The sequence below is a fragment of the Ovis canadensis genome, chromosome 23, assembly GCF_042477335.2.
Source record: "Ovis canadensis isolate MfBH-ARS-UI-01 breed Bighorn chromosome 23, ARS-UI_OviCan_v2, whole genome shotgun sequence".
Lineage (NCBI taxonomy): Eukaryota > Metazoa > Chordata > Mammalia > Artiodactyla > Bovidae > Ovis > Ovis canadensis.
The window spans coordinates 46037886-46058067 of NC_091267.1; the positions used below are offsets into that span (position 1 = coordinate 46037886).

Sequence of the window (20182 nt, forward strand, 5' to 3'; positions counted from 1 at the left end):
AATGTTTTCTTCAGATGGAGTTAAAACCTATTTAGTTGTGATTCCAATGTATCATCCCTTCCACCCCCAATTTGAGAACCATGAAAACTACTCGTCAAAGCAGAATAAACCATCAAAATTCTGTGGACTTAATGGTGTTCAGCATGTATGTGGAAAGGTATTTCCAGAGACAGAGCTGAAGGCATTAGAAACAGGGAGTCAGCGATGGTAGCATGGCCTTGCAGTGGATTAGTCCTCAGCAGTGAAAAGGACAGAACTGCTCATACCTGCAGCAACATGAGTGACTTTGAAATTCTACTGAGCAAAAGAAGCCACACACAAGGAGTACACTGTGCATAATTCCATTGACTTGAAGTTCAAGAGCAGACAACTCTATTGCCTGAGTTAGAGGAATCAGAGCAGTGGTTGCCAGAACTGGACCTGGGAAGAACAGGGAGAGTGACTGTAAAGGGGGGCAGGGACCCCAGGGAAGGAGCAAAGAGAAATGGTCTATATCTTCATAGTGGTGCTGGTTACATAGGGTATTCGTTTGTGACTATTCACTGAACTGTGCATTTAAAATTTGATTTTTCATTGCATGTAAGTAATCTCTCAAAGTTCATTTAAAAAATTAAGAGTCAATAGGGTGTTTCTTCTCCTATTTATAACTTTTTCTGTTTTCATCAACAGAACTCTCAACTACAGAGCCCTGGAATAAGATCTAACAATAAGAACTGTTTAGATTAGGATTTAACTTCTTCGCCTTTAAAAATGATTGTTTACCTCTGGTGGCATATCTCTAAAAAGAGAAATGCATTTCAAGGATACATAAGATATATAAATCTGTGGTGAGTGATTATATAAGAGTAAGCTATTTTTAGGTAGAAGCTTTGCAGCCATGGTGAAGCAAAAGTGTGCTTAACAGAATCTCAGATTGGGTTCCTATAGTAGATGGCTAAGAGAGCCTTGCACACTGCACTATTGGAGAATACCTTATAAGTAAGCATCATTTTGTGTTTGATGCAAATACAGATTTTTCATATTTGTGAATCTGATGCAAAAGTTTGCAAACATCACTTCATAAATAGATACACGTAAAGATATTTTGCTTATTGTGAAATTATGAGATACACAAAAGACATAAAAAATTCTGTAAAGTATAGGCAAGAATATAAACACTAGAACCTGGCAACTACTGGCAGGAAGTTTTGATTGGTCTTGGTCCGTTCATTGGCAAATAACACAAATACAGTATACAGTGCAGTTTAATATCCTTCATTGTCTTCCATAGTATCAGAGTATTTTTCTTTGTCATACATATTCTTTGCAGTATGTAAGAAATGTATTTTAAATTCCCATTGCCACTAAGTGAGCGGTCTTTTCGCTATGCCCTTGTTAAATATGCTCAATTTTTAGCTGTATTGAGGTGTAATTGACGTACAGTAAATCGCACACATTTAAAGTGTAGTTTAGTGAGCTTTGATGGCATGTTAACATTGTAAAACCATCATCACTTTCAGAATTAGGAATAATTGTGTTACTCCCCAAAGCTTATTCCTGCCTTAGTAGTACCTCACCCTCTTTCCTGTTCACAGGCAGCTGTTGGTTAGCTTTCTGTCCCTAATTAATTAGTGCTCAGTAGGCACATCCTAGAATTTTACATATGTGGACCCATACCTTTGTGGGCGTGGTGGAAGTTCAGCTTCTTTAATTATCTGCAGATCCGTCTGAGTTGTTGCTCATGGCAATAGTTCATTCTTTTTTATTGCTGAGCAGTGCTCGACTTTATGGACGTACCACAGTTCATTCACCTCTTGATGGACGTTTGAATTGTGTCCAGGTGTTGGCTACTGCACATCTTTGTGTGGGCATACCCTTTCATAACGTTTAGGTGAATACCTAGGAGCAAGTAGAATGGCTGGATCATATAGGAAATGTATCTTTGTGGGGGCTTTTTTGAGTTTTTAATTTTTAGAAAGTTACAGCATTTATGTAGCATAAAATTAACTATTTTGAGCATAAGATTCAGTGGCATTTGGTAATTCACAGTGTTGTACAACTGTCACTCAAAACATTTTTATCACTTCAAAATACAACCCTGAGGATGAGATGAGATGGAGAGAAGAGTGGGAGGGAGGTTCAAGAGGCAGGGGACATATGTATACCTCTGACTGATTCATGTTGTTGTTTGGCAGAAACCAACATGTTGTAAAGTAATCATTCTCCAATTAAAACAAAAACAAAAACCCTGTACCCATTAAGCAGTCATTCCCCATCCCCAGTCCTGCCCCCAGCCCATGAAAATGACTGATCTGTGTTTGTCTATGTGGATCTGCCGGTTTGGGGCATTTCCTGGAAATGAAATCATTCAACGTGTGACCCTTAGTGTTGCTTCTCCAGCCTGTTTTCGAGCATCGTGTGCACTGTAGCGTGTATCAGGACTTTCTCACTTATGGTGGAATAGTTTCCATTGTATGTGTGTAACACATCTTATTCCTACATCCCTTTATGGATATTTGAGTTGTTTTTACCTTTTGGCTATTGTGAATAGTGTTCCTCTGAACATTTTTACACAAGTATTCGTTTGGACACATTTCAGTTCTTCCGAGTATATGCCTAAGAGTGAATTTTCTGGGTCATATGGTAATTCTGTGTTTAGCTTTTTCAAGGAACCACTGCAGTGTTTTCCACAGTATCTGCTCCATCTTATGTTCCCCACCAGCAGGGCACAGAGATTCTATTTTTCCGCATCTTTGCTAACACTTACTTTCCTGGTGGGTGTAAAATGATAACCTCATTGTTACGATTTGCATGCTTCTAATGACTAAAGATATTGAGCCTCTTTTCTTATGCTTGTTGGCCACTTGTATATGTTTGGAGAAAAGTCTGTTCAAGTTCTTTGCTCATTTTAAAATTGGGTGGTTGTGTAAAAACCTTAGGTCAAAATAACTGCTTCATCAGGATATTACATTTATTTATATATATATATATATATATATATATATATATATACACACACTTTTTCCATAAAACATTTTTATTTAATTATTATTGAAAATATATCTTCTTTGATACATTTTCCCCTTAGAGGTTCATTTAAAAAAAACCAAAAACCTAATTCTTGTAGTTCATTACTCTAACATGGTTTAGCCAAGACATGTTCAAAGCAGCTGTAATTTTCTATAGAGCAAATATCCCACACTAAATTGTTTTTCTAAATATCTTCAGCAGTTTTTTCTATCTTACAGCAGTATTTTCTGACAAAGGAATATATCTGAATTTTTCATCACATTGTTCTTTGCTGTTTTTTGTACTTTGAGAATAAGTGTTTTCTCAAGTGATGTAGCTTTTTGTCTTTTCTATTAAAAACCATGAAAAGACTGCTAAATATTTGATTACATTTAGTGAAGAAATTTAAAGCCTAAAACTTCTGTATGTCTTGTGACTGTAAATAAACCTCCTCAGATTTCTTCAGTGGTATCTTCACCTGCTGGATGGTCAGATTTTAAATGATAAAAATGTCACGACTTCACGTGCTTCTTAGTTTGTATCTCAAGAGATAATGCATGCATACGTGCTCAGTTGCATCTGTTTCTGCGACCTTCTAGACTGTAGCCCACTAAGCGGCTCTGTCCATGGGATTTCCCAGGTAAAAATACTGGGATGAGTTACCATTCCCTTCTTCAGGGCATCTTCCCGACCCAGGGATCGAAAGAAAAAAAGTGAAGTTGCTCAGTCATGTCCGACTCTTTGCAGCCCCATGGACTGTAGCCCACCAGGCTCCTCCATCCATGGAATTTTCCAGGCAAGAGTACTGGCGTGGGTTGCCATTTCCTTCTCCAGGGGATCTTCCTGACCCAGGGATTGAACCTAGGTCTCCTGCATTGCAGGCGGACGCTTTACCGACTGAGGCATCAGGGAAGCCCAGGGATTGAACTGAGACTCTAACATCTCCGGCATTGGCAGGCAGGTTTTTTACCACAAGTGCCACCAACAACCCATAAATAGACGGTGACCTGCACACATCCAGATTTCTATACATATATCTACATACATCCATATTTCATATAGTCTCCTGGAGAACTGGCTTATTGTCATCTGATTATATGTGCCCTGTTTTGTTTTTTAACCAGGGTAGCTGGCAAAGAGCTCCCGCCGGCAGTAGAAGCCTTTGCTCTATTCTCTTTGCTCCTATCGTTAGCATCATTAGTATTGTCTTCAGTCTGGCGTTCTTTTTGGCATGGTCTTGATGCTGTGGTTGTATTTTGTGACTTAACTAAATCTAGATAATACAGTCCGTAATCCTTGTAACCACGCTCTCATGAAGTGCGGTGTGTGTCACGATACCCTGAAAGCAGGCACTTTGGTCGGCCTCTGAGGGGCGTCACCACTCTTCCCTGAAGTTACTGGGCATCCTGCACTTGACCCTCGACCCGGTGATCCATGGAGGTGCGTGTGATGGCACCGTTGTCAGTCTGTCTATATCGTATCTGTATATGTAACATACGGTCTAGCATTTTTTACAAAAGTAAATATAAAAGACTTTCTAATATTTGTATGTCTCATGGATAAATACACTCCGCTTTGGAGACTGTAAGGGAAAGCAAATAAAGAACCATTGAAAAGCTTAACAGTAATGCTGAGTTTGCATTTTAAATAGGTGTACTGGGCAGGAGTGTGAAGCGGCTGTCTTTTTCTCCTTCCAGACTATAAACTATCCAAGGATTCACCAATCTCTTCTTCTACTTTGTATCCCTAGCCCTACCTTGAAATATAGTAGTACGTGCCCAGCAAATATTTTTTAACTAAATTGGAATTCTCCTGAGTTGGCAATTCTTCTTTTAAAATTAATCTTCTGGCGGCACTGGTTCTTCCTTGCTGTGCAGGGGCTTTCTCTAGTTGCCTTGAGTTGGGGCTACTCTTTAGTTGGGGTGTGCAGGCTTCTCACTGCGGTGGCTTCTCTTCCTGTGGAGCACGGACTCGAGGTGCATGGGCTTCGGTGGTTGCAGCATGTGGGCTCAGTAGTTGTGGCTCGCAGACTTAAAGTTGCCTCGTGAATGTGGAATCTTCCTGGACCAGGGATTGAGCCCAGGTCCCCTGCATTGCAAGGCAGGTTCTTAACCACTGGACTACCAGCGAAGCCCCTAAACTGGCAATTCTTATCCAGAAGCCACATTAGAATACTTAGTGGTGCTTTTGAAAAAACACTACATGGCAGTTTCAAGTGTTGGGGGTTGTTCCAAATACCAAATTCTAGTTAGGAGGAAGGAAACAGATAAGCAAGCAGAAAATAGGACTGTGCCCTTCCCTTTAAGGAGACCCGGTGAATTCCTTAAATTACTTCCATCTTTGCCAGAACTTAGTCATGTGGCCACAGCTGCCAGAAAGACTGAGCAGTAGAGTTTAAGATGGTGTTCGTTTTTGTTCAGTCGCTAAGCCATGTCTGATTCTTTGTGACCCCGTGGACTACAGCACGCCAGGCTTTCCTGACCTCCACTATCTCCTGGAGTTTGCTCAAGCTCAAGTCCACTGAGTTGGTGATGCCATCCAACCATCTCATCTTCTGCTGCCCTCTTCTTTTCCCCTCAATCTTTCCCAGCATCAGGGTCTTTTCCAACAAGTTGGCTCTTTGTAGCAGGTGGCCAAAGAGTTGGAGCTTCAGCAACAGCCCTTCCAATGAATATTCAGGGCTGATTTCCTTTAGGATTGACTGACATTGTTAATTAACCATGTTTCAGCATAAAATAAAAAAATTTTTAAGAAGATACAGGGCAGTGAGTTCAGCTAACAAAGTGGGTTTCTTACTAAGGAAGAAGAGGACACTAGATATTGGGAGAAATCACAGTACATGGACCTTGTTCATTTTTTAAGTCTTGAGGCAGTAGATTGGGGCTGAAACTGGGCTTTTTGATAAAAAACCAAGTCAGCTCTACAGCTGCTCTAGGTACACTCTTCATAGTGGAGAATCTTAGCTCTAAGCAGGTTAGGAACAGAAGAGATCTTTAAAAAAAACGAAACCCTTCTCCTGGAGGGTGTGATTGCAGTCAGGTTCCTAGTCTATGTAACAATCTCACCATTTTATAGTGATGTCATTCCTGACAGGAGTCCAAGGGATGGTTTTATAACAAGTGCTTTGCTGTGGTCCAGGCAGCTCTGCTTGCCCTCCCTCATCTGTCTGGCCCATCAGTATAGTAATCCCATCTACCCAAAAATGTGAGGCCCTCTGGCAGTCATGTATGGATGTGAGAGTTGGGCCGTAAAGAAGACTGAGTGCTAAAGAATTGATGCTTTCAAACTGGTACGCTAGAAGACTCTTCAGAGTCCCTTGGCCTGCAAGGAGATCAAACCAGTCAGTCCTAAAGGCAGTCAGCCCTTGTACATTCATTGGAAGGATTGATACTGAAGCTCCAATACTTTGGCCTCCTGATGTAAAGAGCTGACTCATTGAAAAAGACCTTGATGCTGGGAAAGATAGAAGGCCCAAGAAGAGGCAGCAGAAGATGAGATGGTTGGATGGCACCACCGACTCAATGGACATGAGTTTGAGCAAACTCTGGAAGACAGTGAAGGACGGGGAAGCCTGGTATGCTGCAGTCCATGGGTTTGCAAAGAATTAGACATGACTGAGAGACTGAACAACTGCTTCTAAGACTCTTGGTCATGAATTGCTGTCAACAGTGTTATTGGGTATTTTGGTTATTGGCAATGCCGTGGGTTGGAAAGCTTACAGGATTCCAAGTTAAAAGATGTTGGTTTCAGTTTTTTATTCTTCTGCTAACCTTTGGCAAGTTACTTAAACTTGATGATCTTCAGTTTAAACATATATGCATTCCTCATAGTGTTGTTAGGAAGATTTAATGATCTCTAACAGCGTGTAAAAGTGCCTTTTGAAAACTAAAATGCTATGCATGTACTTTATCAGTTGTAGACACAGTAACAGCCCTGTGTAAGCAGAACCATTGTTGACACAAATGCTTATGAAGTCCTTTTTTTTCTTTTTTTTGCTAGGTGAACTCTTATACTGAAGTTAAGAATACACAGATTTTAAGAGACATTTTTGCTCACTTAAATGATTGGTTCTGGAATAAACTGTGAAAAATAATACTTGTTAATACTGGTTAAAGAGATTTTATGATAAAAGTCGTTTTGCATTGCATCAGTCCCCATCTATTTCTCCTGTTACTGCACTCCTGAATTTTCTTCATTTTAAAATGCTATTTCAGCAGTTAACTGTTGAGCATGTCATAGGCAACCCATTCTGGGCACTTAGGGAATACACTCATGAACAGCTATTTAATGGAGAATTTAAGAGACATGGTTAAAAGAATAGGCCTTTTAAAATTCCTGAACTTTTATTGAGTAGGTTGATTTGGAATTTTACCATTTTCATAGAGCCAGCAATGATTTTTGACATTACACTGAATTTGTTTGCAGTGTGTTTAATACATGCCATTACATGGCAGTTTAACATCCTGTTCTGTAATTTACATGATACGTAAAAACCTTTTGAAATTTTTAATGCACTATAATTAGAATAATTTGGAGATTATACATTGATGTGGTGCTTTTAGGAATGTAATTCTGTAAGTGCTAACTTCTAGAATGTAAAATGTTAGTTATGGAAAGTACTGGTTATTGTAGTTCCTTATGTGACTGTTACAGTATCAACTGACTCAGCTTTGCAATTGAAAGAGAAAATTACTATGAGATCTTACTTGTACCGAGTTATTTTAAATGCCAGAACTGTTGAGCAAGGGAGTGAAGTTCATGTGTATTGAATCTGCTGTTGGTGGCATACCATGGAAGTGAATGGTACTTTTCTTTCAGAAGACATTTTTCTTTTTTGCTTCTTCTTTAAAAAAAAAAAAAAACATGTAAAAGGTCAACTTAGACGTATTATCATTTGTCTGTAGCATTATTCTCCCATTGGTTTTATTTTTATGAGAGGTTATTTTTAAATCAATCTGACAAAAATAACTATCAAATATTCTGGGTTTATATTAATTCAAGTATCTTAAGCCTTTGCTTTTAAAACTCATCTATTTACTACATTGCTTGAGTGACTAGTTACTGGGCTCTGTCCTACATGTAGGACTACACAGTTATTGCACAATTCCTCCTTGATTTGAAATGTCTGAAGATACATTTGAGAGTAATGGATTTAACAGATGATTAGCAATTACCAAGCTCCACTGCAGTCATTTTACTTAGAGCTTTATCAGTAAGTCAACAAGCAGGTAACACCCTCTCCTTCATTCCCAAGACAGAGCTGAAGGGCAAAGAAGTATAGAGGCAATTCCCAGCAGTTTCCTTTCCTGTTGGCTGGAGCCAGATTGAGGAACACGGTAGTGCCAGTAAGAACGGAGCATGTAACAGTGCCAGGAGCAAGCCATGGTCTCCTGTAAGCAAAGGGAAAATGCTGGAACAGCTGCTTTGTGTTGGGTTGACCAGATGAGGGTGAATGAGGCTTTGGAGGGCCTTGGATCTGATCTCCTTTGAAATCTCAGGGTGCACTTTTCAGTGCTGTGTGTAAGGCATATACTGGGACCTACTGGTTGAAGACCTCTTTGTTTCCTGTTCTCTTCAGTTCTTACGTGCACCAAGACAAAAGGAACCTCTAAAAGAACACTCGGTTACACATACCTACCTGTCTGCATCTGGACGCATGCTGTGTAGTCTCTTAGTCGTGCCCAACTCTTTTACGACCTCATGGGCCATACCCCACCAGGCTCCTCTGTCTGTGGGATTTCCCAGGCCAGAATACTGGAGTGGGTTGCCATTTCCTCCTTCAGGGGATCTTCCCGACCCAGGGGTCAAACCTGCATCTCCTGCATTGCAGGTGGATTCTTTGCTGCTGAACCACTGAGGAAACCTGCATCTGGACACATACATGCTGCTTTTTTCTCCTCCAGCTAAGGATGAGCTGTCCTGCCTTAGTGAAGGCCAGTTGTACTCGTATGGATTAGATCCCATCCTTTTTTTGCAAACTCAGAAGGCTTATTCCAGCAGTTCTCTCCTTTGACTCCTATATCATTAATTTCCCCTTTGTTGAATCTTTCCCATAGATGTAGAAACACGCTGGCATATATTTCATAATAAAGCCTTATCGACCCTCACCCCCTTTCAGCAATTGCCCCAATTCTCTCCTTTCCTTTCTAGCAGAAAGAATGGGCCATACTTGCCCTTTCCAAGTCCCCTCTCATTTCTTCTGACCCAGTCCTGTGAAGCCTTTGTCTTCAGCGTTCTCTCACTGTTCTGCTAAACCTGTCCTTGTCAAGGTCACCGTTGACTTCCTCATCATCAAATCTAGAGGGCTTTTCTTAGTCCTCATGTTATTTGATCTGTCATCAGTGTTCAACATAATCACTTGTTCCCCCTTCTAGCACTTTGTTTAGGCTTCTAGAATTAGCACACACTCCTGAGTTTTCTTCACTCAACCCCCCACCTTCCACCTGTTTTTGTCTGTTTCCTTTGCCGGTTCTTTCTTGTGTCTCCCACCAGAGGGAAAGCTCAGTCCTTAGATTTCTTCCTGTGCCTGTCTCACTTTCTCCCTTAGTGATTCTATCTAGTTTTACAGCTTAAAACATAATCTATTTGCGAAGGACTCTCAGATTGTATCTCCAGCCTGGAATTTGACCCTGAAGATCTGCTTCCCTGGTGGCTCAGCCAGTAAAGCATCTGCGTGCAATGCAGGAGACCTAGGTTCGATCCCTGGGTCAGGAAGATCCCCTGGAGAAGGAAATGGCAATCCACGCCAGTACTCTTGCCTGGAAAATTCCATGGATGAGGAGCCTGGTGGGTTACAGTCCATGGGGCTGCAAAGAGTCGGACACAACTGATCGATTTCACTTTCTTTCACTTATCTACATGACATCTGCCCTTGAACGCCTGATGATACCACCCACTTACCATGTATGAGTTCCTGCTTGTTCCAGGTCCTTCCTGTAGTCTTCCTGCATTGGGTCAAGATGACTCTCTCTTTAACTATGGAGTCATCCTTGACCCTGTCTCACATCCCATAGACCTGCCTTCAGAATACATGCAGAATCTGACTACTTTTCATCACCTCCATTGCTGTTATCCATCTCTTACTGGGATTGTCCCAGTAGCCTTTTAAAGATCTTTAATTCTAAGCTTGCCCTCCCCTCCAGGTCTCTTATTCAGCTTTTATCAAAGAGATTGTGTTAAGATGTAAATCAAGTAACATTACTTCTCTGCTCAAAGCTGTCCAATGGCTCCTCATGTCAGTCAGAGTCAAAGCCGGGGTTCTCACATTGATCTGTAAGATCTATTGTCTTCCTGGGTAGCTCAGCTGGTAAAGAATCCTCCTGCAATGCAGGAGACCCCGGTTCGATTCCTGGGTCCGGAAGATCCACTGGAGAAGGAATAGGCTACCCACTCCAGTGTTTTTGGGCTTCCCTGGTGGCTCAGATGGCAAAGAATCCACCTGCAATGCAAGAGACCTGGGTTCGATCCCTGGGTTGGGAAGTTCTCCTGGAGATGGGATAGGCTACCCACTCCAGTATTGATGCCTGGAGAATCCCCATGGACAGAGGAGCCTGGTGGGCTACAGTCCATGGGGTTACAAAGAGTCAGACACGACTGAGCAACTAAGCACAGCACAGCAAGCTCTGTGCAGTCCCCCTCCCCTCCCCACACCTTCCTTCCATATACTCCCTCATCTGAATTTCTTCCCATCAGACAAATCTGCTTGGCCACTGATACTTCTTTATTTTTAAATGTCTTTCTTAGTAAGAGGAGAACTGGGGCAGGGGGAGAGGGGGAAAGGGCTTGAGAAACATAAAAAAATTTGTGCAGTTGGAGAGGCATTGGTGAGATAGCGTAGAAGCAGGGCATGAAAGTCAATGAAAATGCTAAAATCTAATGTGTGTGAGGGCACTTTGTAAATCTGTAAAACAAAGTGCGTGTCTACCATCCAGTCTTGAAGATGTATTTCCATACTTGATGGTGCCTGGGACATGAGATCAAATCTTACTTTTCCTGGGCTGAGAGCATGATTCAGCCTAGCTATGAACCTAGATAACCTCTGCTTGAGTTCACATGAGAGCGCTATGCCTCCCACCTCCAGCAACGCTGTCATCTTCTACAAGCAGAAGAGCCTTTGTCATTGTTGTTCAGTTAAGTCATGTCCGACTTGTGACCTCATGGACTGTAGCCCACCAGGCTCCTCTGTCCATGGGATTTCCCAGGCAAGAATGTTGGAGTGAGTTGCCATTTCCTACTCGAGGGGATCTTCCCGACCCAGAGATCGAACCTGTGTCTTCTGCATTGGCAGGTGGGGTTTTTGTTTGTTTGTTTGTTTGTTTGTTCTTTACCACTGAACCTCTAAGGAAACCTGGCAGAACCCTTACCCAGCTGTAAAGGACCAGACCCACTTTTCAACAGCAATGTGGCAACAGCAGAGAAAAGTCAGCATGTCATTGGTCCTCTAACCACAGAAATAAGTCTTAATGTAATTCCTTATCTAAGAGGTAAAATTAGATGTTTTTGTATTTAAGATGTATTTCAGTCTGAAGCCAGTATGTTCTGTTATAGCTGTACATCCAGTGATAAGAAATGAGAAAGGCTGATGCTGAAAAAAGAAGAGCTCAATAAAGGACAGAAATGGTATAGACCTAACAGAAGCAGAAGATATTAAGAGGAGGAGGCAGGAATGGACAGAAGAACTGTACAAAAAAGATCTTCACGACCCAGATAATCACGATGGTGTGATCACTCATCTAGAGCCAGACATCTTGGAATGTGAAGTCAAGTGGGCCTTAGAAAGCATCACTACGAACAAAGCTAGTGGAGGTGATGGAATTCCAGTGGAGCTATTTCAAATCCTGAAAGCTGATGCTGTGAAAGTGCTACACTCAATATGCCAGCAAATGTGGAAAACTCAGCAGTAGCCACAGGACTGGAAAAGATCAGTTTTCATTCCAATCCCAAAGAAAGGCAATGCCAAAGAATGCTCAAACTACCGCACAGTTGCACTCATCTCACACGCTAATAAAGTAATGCTCAAAATTCTCTAAGTCAGGCTTCAGCAATACATGAACCATGAAGTTCCAGATGTTCAAGCTGGTTTTAGAAAAGGCAGAGGAACCAGAGATCAAATGCCAACATCCGCTGGATCATGGAAAAAGCAAGAGAGTTCCAGAAAAACATCTATTTCTGCTTTATTGACTAGGCCAAAGCCTTTGACTGTGTGGATCACAAGAAACTTTGGAAAATTCTGACAGAGATGGGAATACTAGACCACCTGACCTGCCTCTTGAGAAACCTGTGTGCAGGTCAGGAAGCAACAGTTAGAACTGGACATGGAAGACTGGTTCCAAATAGGAAAAGGAGTATGTCAGGGCTGTATATTGTCACCCTGCTTATTTAACTTCCATGCAGAGTACATCATAGAAATGCTGGGCTGGAGGAAGCACAGGCTGGAATCAAGATTGCTGGGAGAAATACCAATAACCTCAGATATGCAGATGATACCACCCTTATGGCAGAAAGTGAAGAAGAACTAAAGAGCCTCTTGATGAAGGTGAAAGAGGAGAGTGAAAAAGTTGGCTTAAAGCTCAACATTCAGAAAACGAAGATCATGGCATCTGGTCCCATCACTTCATGGCAAATAGATGGGGAACCAGTGGAAACAATGGCTGACTATTTTTCTGGGCTCCAAAAACACTGCAGATGGTGATTGCAGCCATGAACTTAAAAGACGCTTACTCCTTGGAAGAAAAGTTATGATCAACCTAGATAGCATGTTCAAAAGCAGAGACATTACTTTTTCAACAAAGGTCTGTCTAGTCAAGGCTGTGGCTTTTCCAGTAGTCATGTATGGATGTGAGAGTTGGACTGTGAAGAAGGCTGAGCACTGAAGAATTGATGCTTTTGAACTGTGGTGTTGGAGAAGACTCTTGAGAGTCCCTTGGACTGCCAGGAGATCCAACCAGTCCATCCTAGAGGAAATCAGTCCTGAATATTGATTGGAAGGACTGATGCTGAAGCTGAAACTCCAATACTTTGGCCATCTGGTGCGAAGAACTGACTCATTTGAAAAGACCCTGATGCTGGGAAAGATTGAGGGCAGGAGGAGAAGGGGACAACAGAGGATGAGATGCTTGGATGGCATCACCGGCTCGATGAACATGGGTTTGGGTGAACTCTGGGAGTTGGTGATGGACAGGGAGGCCTGGCATGCTACGGTTCTTGAGGTCGCAAAGAGCTGGACACAACTGAGCGACTGAACTGACTGACTGATGCTGTTAACTGACTGGAATGTAGCTGGTTGAAAGAGCTTTACTAGATTGATCATCAGAGCCAGAATGTCACCTAACCTATAATTGGATAATTGGACATGGTGTTCTCTGAATACTAGTAATTTACTCCCACTTAGTGGTGTGTCTTTGCCAGATTTAATCATTGCCTCTGCCTGGCTTAACCTCTTGGGAACATAGGTAAATAGCAGGGTGCTTTATAGGAGAAGTTGATAAAATGTATATTCACTGGCTAGCACCAAGGCTTTTTAAAACTCTGAATTCTTTTGTTGGCATCCATTCACTGATGGAGTGAAGAACACTTTGCAAGTATTCCTTGTGAGTTTCTTCTGCCAGCATGAAATTGAGTAAGATGAAAGACGGGTCGTGTTAAGGTGATTTTGGAGATTATTGGAAAGGCTTGAATGTGCATTAGTCTGAAGGAGCTGTAGACACAGAGCAATGTGTCTACTAATAGTTGATAATAATGTGTAACTATTAAATGTGTGATGATTCAGTTCTTAAATGTTTCTAATAAAAAGTTTGACATTTATGTTTACTTGGTTATATGTTGTGGCAGAGTGGCTGAGGGCGTGAATTTTATGTGAAATTTGAAAAAGAAAATGTCCATATGCTGGAAATGGTCTAATTAAATTATAAGCACATGTTGGGTTTTACTAATTTTGTGAAGTTATCTGTTCTTTGAACATTAATAGGGTAGTTATCCTTTGAGTCATCCGTGTGCGTGAATTGATACACACGAAGGTGAAGAGCAGCACTTAGAACTGCAGAGAGGGACTGCATGAAGGTACTGTTTATCTCACACCACAGTTGCTAAACTAGCAAATGAGAGTTTGGAGACAGACTTGGAAAGTAAGACGAGGATTTTATGAAGTTACACTCTGCATAGCTTGATGAGTAGTTTACACTATTTCCAGTGCAGGTATCCTCCCAGTGTTTCTGAATTACTGAGATTATAGCGGGGTTAGATTTGGATTGTTCCAGCTGACTATTCCAGCTGATTGATCTGATTGACCAAAAAGCATCCATGCCAGTGAAGTATGTTTTTAGGTGCTTCTTTGCAGCTCTTCACTAGTGCAGTTTCTATGCTACGCACACCTGCTGTCTCAGCTGCATCCCTTTTTTGGATGGCGAGGTGTTGCCATTCAGCAGGAAGTTTGAGAGTAACATGACTTCAGTATCGCAGATCCTGTTAGGCTTGAAACTAATACATGTGTCCTCAGATCAGCTGACAGATAATAGCGAGGTGAAATCCAGTCTGTGGTCAGAGCCTCTTCTCCACCTTTTGTTTTCACCCCTTTCCCTCCTTCTCTGAAGACCGTCTTCTCTGAGAACAGATGTTGAGGCAGCAGAATACAGGTGTGCTTGCTTTTCATGGATAAAAAGATCAGGATTTCGAGTATAATCTTGTTGGGAGAACTTGATATTTTGGAGCCTCAATCATTTATTTTGTCCCTTTTCTGAAATCTAGGGATTGAGTTCAGGTATTTAAATTTAACATAGATGTTTTAAAGCATTAAAACCAATTTTTTTTCAGTAACTATAGTAGTTTCCCCCTTTATCCTTGGGGAGGGTATGATCCAAGACCGCCAGTGGATGCCCGAAACTGGATTTACTGAATAATGTGTATATGTACTGTTTTTTCCTATACATATGATTACATACATAATCATATACCTATGATTAAATTTAACTTATAAAGTAGGCACCATAAGAGATTAACAATAAAATCAGTAAACTAGAACTTACATATTTTTTACCCAAAAGAGGTAACTTAGTTGATTCTTAGGTAGAACAGTTGGAGAAGGAAATGGCAATGCACTCCAGTATCCTTGCCTGGAAAATCTCATGGACAGAGGAGCCTGGTGGGCTGCAGTCCACCGGGTTGCAAACAGTCAGGCACGACTGAGCGACTAACACTTTTTAAAACACTATGTAGAACAGTACAGTGTCAGTAGCACATTTGCATTTTGATACTTGAGCAGCTAACAAAAAAAACCTAAGCTTAATGAAAGAGGAGTGGATAGGGGTGAAAGAGTTTGAATCTGCAATGGCATTTTTTTGAATCTGCAGCAGTGCTGATGTTTTTCCATCTAAAGAAGGGTTCGTTTTGGATATTATGATGAATTCTGTAGTCCTTATTTATAGATAAATGAATTGCCTGGTCAAGTGGAGGAAAAACAGCTTTTTTTAAGGTTGATTTCAGCTATACCAAGAGTATTTCCTCCTTGGATATAAAATTTTAGATTCTAGGAACATTTGCATGTATTTTTCAGTTTCTTAAAAATTATAATATACCTATTTAATTTTTTCCTGTTTTCTGGGTCTTCTCTGCACATTATTGCTTACCATTTATTGCTGTTTATATTTCATTATTGTAATTCTAATAATAAGTATGTTCCTATAATGATAATAAATACTAAGGTACCCAAGGACTAGAGCTGTTACCAAAATAATGAGGGTTTAATTCTGTTTTTATTACACACTTAGCATTTTCTGGTAAGGCTATATTTTAAGTCATATCCGGGATTCTTGGAGCATTGTCCCTATACGTGTGACTGTGGAGTCAGAATGTGGAGGAAGATGCTGTGTCCTTGGGGACCACAGGAAGGAGACTGAGAGAGAGGCCAGGAAGTGGGAGCGGAGTTTAGCAGAGCGCAGCTGGGAGCCGTGGGGAGAAGTCACCAGGGTGAAGACCCAGGGGCAGGCGTTTTGACTGGAGGGGGTTTTGGAGGTCACCCTAATTTTGCCCCGAATTGTTGGAACAGCCCTTGGCTTTGGGCCTGGAGGGAGAAGTCCAAGAGGCTCCCGATCTGGACCCAGCATCCTCCTATGCACTGCTGCTTCCTGAAACATCGGATTTCATGCGTTGAGATTTGAGAAATAGGTTGTGCTGTTGAATTTTTTTCTTTTTGTTTTCTTGAAGACCACTGAGTTGAAGCCACCAATGAGACTCTTCCATGGCAGTAGAATCCTGATTTTATAGGTAAAGAAACAGGCACAAGAGAAATCTGAGATTAGGTGGATCCCAGCTCTTCCAACTCCTGTCTAAAGACCCACATGACCCCTAGAAATTGAGGGAGTTGATGGAGTAGCTGTGATTTTCAGAGTTCTAATACAAGAGTGGATGAAACTGTTCATACTGAATCTGGTACCTGCTATTTTATATGAGAATTAGACTACTTAAATTTTAGAAGGCTTTAATTAACTTCAAATTCAGAAGCTCTTGAATTAGATAGGAAAAACAGATTATATCATCAAAGGAGTATGACTTTGCCTTCTCTATAATCTTTTATTTACTTACTTTTGTTCACTAAACTCAAGGTAAAATATGCAACCAGAATCAAAATCTGGATTGGAAAATGGTAATTAAAATGTCATTACCTAGCCTCTTGTTTCTCTTTATTTGATATACCAACTCTTTTGAGAGTAAACCGGAGGATTATGTCTTAATCTTTGATGTGGTTCACATTTTAATATTTACAACAGTTTTAATTCTTTATTTTGTTCAAAAGCTGGTTTAATTTGATTAATGTTGAATGAAATACTATTTAAAATAAATTTTTATATGATTTTCAAATTGACTGATGTCCTTCTACTAAGGTCCTGATCACTTGGGCTGAATTTGTTTGCTTTTTCTTAATCTATTTGCATTGGCTGGAGCTGTTATGAAAAGAGTCCCCACGGGAAGAACAAAATTAGCTTAGTAATTTTGCTCTTTCAAGCGTGCGTATGTAGCACCACTGTTTTCATTCCTGATGTTGCAATTGAACTGGGTCTAACGTGAGTTATTTTCACATCCTTTTGAGTAAGTCTGTCTCTCCTGTCACTCTGAAGTCTTTTTTGTATTATCTGTTTTCTTCTAGGTGAGGAATTTTAAATTGGAACAGGAACAAGAAAAAAACAAAATTTTATCAGAAGCGCTGGCGACTCTAGCCACTGAACATCACGAATTAGAGCAGTCTCTGGTTAAAGGTTCCCCGCCTCTGAGCATCTTTAGTGAGGACGAGTTCTATGATGCACTGTCAGGTAATTCTAGAACCCCGCCATCTGGGTCTTTGGTAATTCACAGTTGACCACCTAAATGTTGTTTTAAGGTAGATGTCACCTTGAGTTCCCTGGAGTAAACAGATGGAAATGTATTGCTACAGCTCCCCAATGACCTACTTTTTGTGTGATTTTTTTTTAAGGCAGGAGCCCGAAAGTTTGAAACAGAAGTCGTCACTGAGTCTGCCTTTTTGACAGCCTGTGCTCCAGTAGGGCCAGAGGGCTGTGAATCTGGTTTATTATTTTATTCACTGACTGTTAAATACCTCCTGGTACAAGGTGCTATTACCTGTTAAAGGACAGAGAGGTGGATGGTTTATATCCTCAGAGAGGTCTAAGAGTAAAGGACACAGATAAGGAAGAATTGGTTATGGAATTGGTTAAGGAATATGGTATGCTGGGTGCCGAAGGGAGAGGTGAGGCCACGGTGTACCTGGAACAGAGAAAAGGAAGAACCTCCCTTGGCCTCAGAGCAGTGCAGCACCCTGGCAGCGGGCAGGGGCTTCAGAGCCAGATCCTCTGAATTGAAATCCTGCCTCTGACACTGGTGTGAGCTGTGTGACCTTGGGCAAGTCCCATGACCTCTCTGGTTTTCAGCTTTTACATGTTTAAAATGGGGATAATTACAGTTTCCATTGCAGTGAGTCGAGTTGGAATTAAATGAGTTCGTATGTTCAGTAGTGCCTGACAGGTACCAGGTATTCAAAAAATGGGCGATGTATGTGGAGGGGTAAGAATGACTTTCAAGAGGAGGTACTGCTGAGTAGCTTTGACTTTCTTTGAATTTCCTTTAGAATTTGAGGTGGATGTGGGCAGAGTCATGGAAGGAATCCTGGAGGGGATGGCTGGAGACGACTGAGACTGAGAACAGTTCTATGTGAGGAAATTAAGCGCTTATTTAGTAGATGAACGTGTGCAATTGCTGGGTCTCAGAGAACTTGACGGTGGAAGCAGGAGATCTCAGTGGACATGGAGTTAAGGGGCACATTCCTAACAGGAAACTACAGGAAGCGCAGTGAGAGGTCACAGAAATGAGAGCTCCAGAAAGTTTGGTTAAGGAAGTTAAAGTGCTGTGATGATACAGGACAAGGAAAGTGATGTTGGTGGACTTAACAGAGAAGAGGTTCATTGCAGAAGATCAGCAGAGCACACAGGAACATTAATTTTAGAAGTGTGACATGATCAAAAGATGGGGGAAAGCTAATTCTAACAACCTGATTGGGGAATAATTAGAGAACGGATTGTAACGACTATGATGATGGCTATTAGATGGGGTATTTGTGAAAATAGTGATTCAAATTGGGAAGAGAAAGTAGAAATCAGATTTGAAAGCAGCGGAATGAGTGGCGGGGTTAAAGGAGGCTTTTAGCCTGATTGGGGGAAGCGGGAAGAGGTCACTAAGGCTGCTGACATGTCTTCCCTTCTGTCCTCTGCCACATCCTGTACCGTTATCCCCTGTGTTCCTTCTGTTCGGATATCCAGAAAGAGATGTGAATGTAAAAGAACCTACATGCTTCAGCTGCTCATCATTGATAATCTTTTTTTAATATATATATTTTATAAAATATAGTTGACTTACAATGTTTCAGTTGCACAGTAAAGTGATTCAGTTATACATATATACATATATTAATTTTGAAATTATTTTCCTACGGGTTATTACAAGATATTGCCTGTAGTTCCCTGTGCTATACAGTAAAGCTTTGTTTGTTGCGTTTGTCATTGATGTCTTTAAAAAGAAATTAATTTTTAAGAAAGATCGTGTTATAAACAGTTCAAGAGAGAAGTTCTTATAGTGGTGACCAGTGAAATTTTCCCTTCATCCCTCATCCTAATTGCACGCTTCCTCAGAGGTTCTTGTTAACAGCTTGATACATTCTCTTGCAGACCTTTTTAAAGCAATCCCATGTATATGTGCCTGTGTATCTATGCTGTTGTTTTTTTTAAATGGTGGGTGGAAGTAGCTATGTAATTGTCCTGGGTCTGCTTTTCATGTTACAATGTATTTTGGAAATATACACCAGTATATTTCCCACCAGTACTACAACTCTAGCTCATTCTTGTTAAAGGTTCCGTGAAAGTCAGTGATACGGTTGAGCAGAATTTTCTGTCATTCTCTGCCTGATAGACATTCAGGGGATGCTCTCATCTTTCCGCTTCTCGGGTGTATTTTAACATTTGTTTCCATAGTCGTCTCCTCGGGGAGAAGGAGATAAAAAGAACTACAGTCTCTCGGTCAGGACTGGAAAATGAATTTCCTCTCAAGTGCCAGTTCAGGGCTGTTTGCAGTACCTGCCTCTTGCTGGGTTGCTGTGTTGAGAAGGATCCCGGCGCGGAGTCCGCACCCCGCTGAGTCCGCGCGTTCCACGTGGCTGGAGGAGATGAGGGAGAGGGACTGTTGCCCTGAGTGACAGGCGAGCAGTGACAGGTCCCTGCCCTGCGTGACCCACCTGAGTTTTATTACACTTGCCTGAACGTAGTAGCCTTTCTTGGGCCACTCCTCCTCCTTCCTGCCGCAAATCTTGGGAATCCTTTGGTGCAATGTAGAACTCTATTAGAATTGCGAGTCGGCTACCCGAGTTGAAGTCTTCCCCTGCTGGCGACGTAATTCACTGAGATCATAAAAGCCATCATTTGGGAATGACTTCATCTTCTCACTGTAATCTACACATTAGCCTTCGTTCCCACTTCCTCTTTCTCTTCTGTTACAAAAGAAGTGTTCCCTTTTAATTAAGGCCATTTCCTCCTGATTCGTTCTGGTACCCATCTCCAGAACTTTGGTTTAGATATTTTTTCACCTACAGTTTCTTCTCCCCCCCCCCCTTTATTTTTTTCTTCAAGTTTTATTGAAATAATTGACTTACAACCCTGTCAGT

The 20182-nt window shown here is 41.3% G+C and overlaps 1 protein-coding gene across 5 annotated transcripts in view; it reads left to right on the top strand.

Annotated features, from left to right (window-relative positions):
- Positions 1 to 20182, top strand: part of OSBPL1A (oxysterol binding protein like 1A) — a 219987-nt gene that overhangs the window by 114794 nt on the left and 85011 nt on the right. For 4 of the 5 annotated variants that reach the window (XM_069569001.1, XM_069569002.1, XM_069569004.1 and 1 more), the window contains one exon: positions 17126 to 17288. The exons of the other annotated variant lie outside the window; for it this stretch is intronic. In XM_069569001.1, coding sequence (XP_069425102.1) covers positions 17126 to 17288 — 163 coding nt within the window. The remainder of the gene's footprint in view (positions 1 to 17125; positions 17289 to 20182) is intronic. 5 annotated transcript variants of the gene reach the window in all.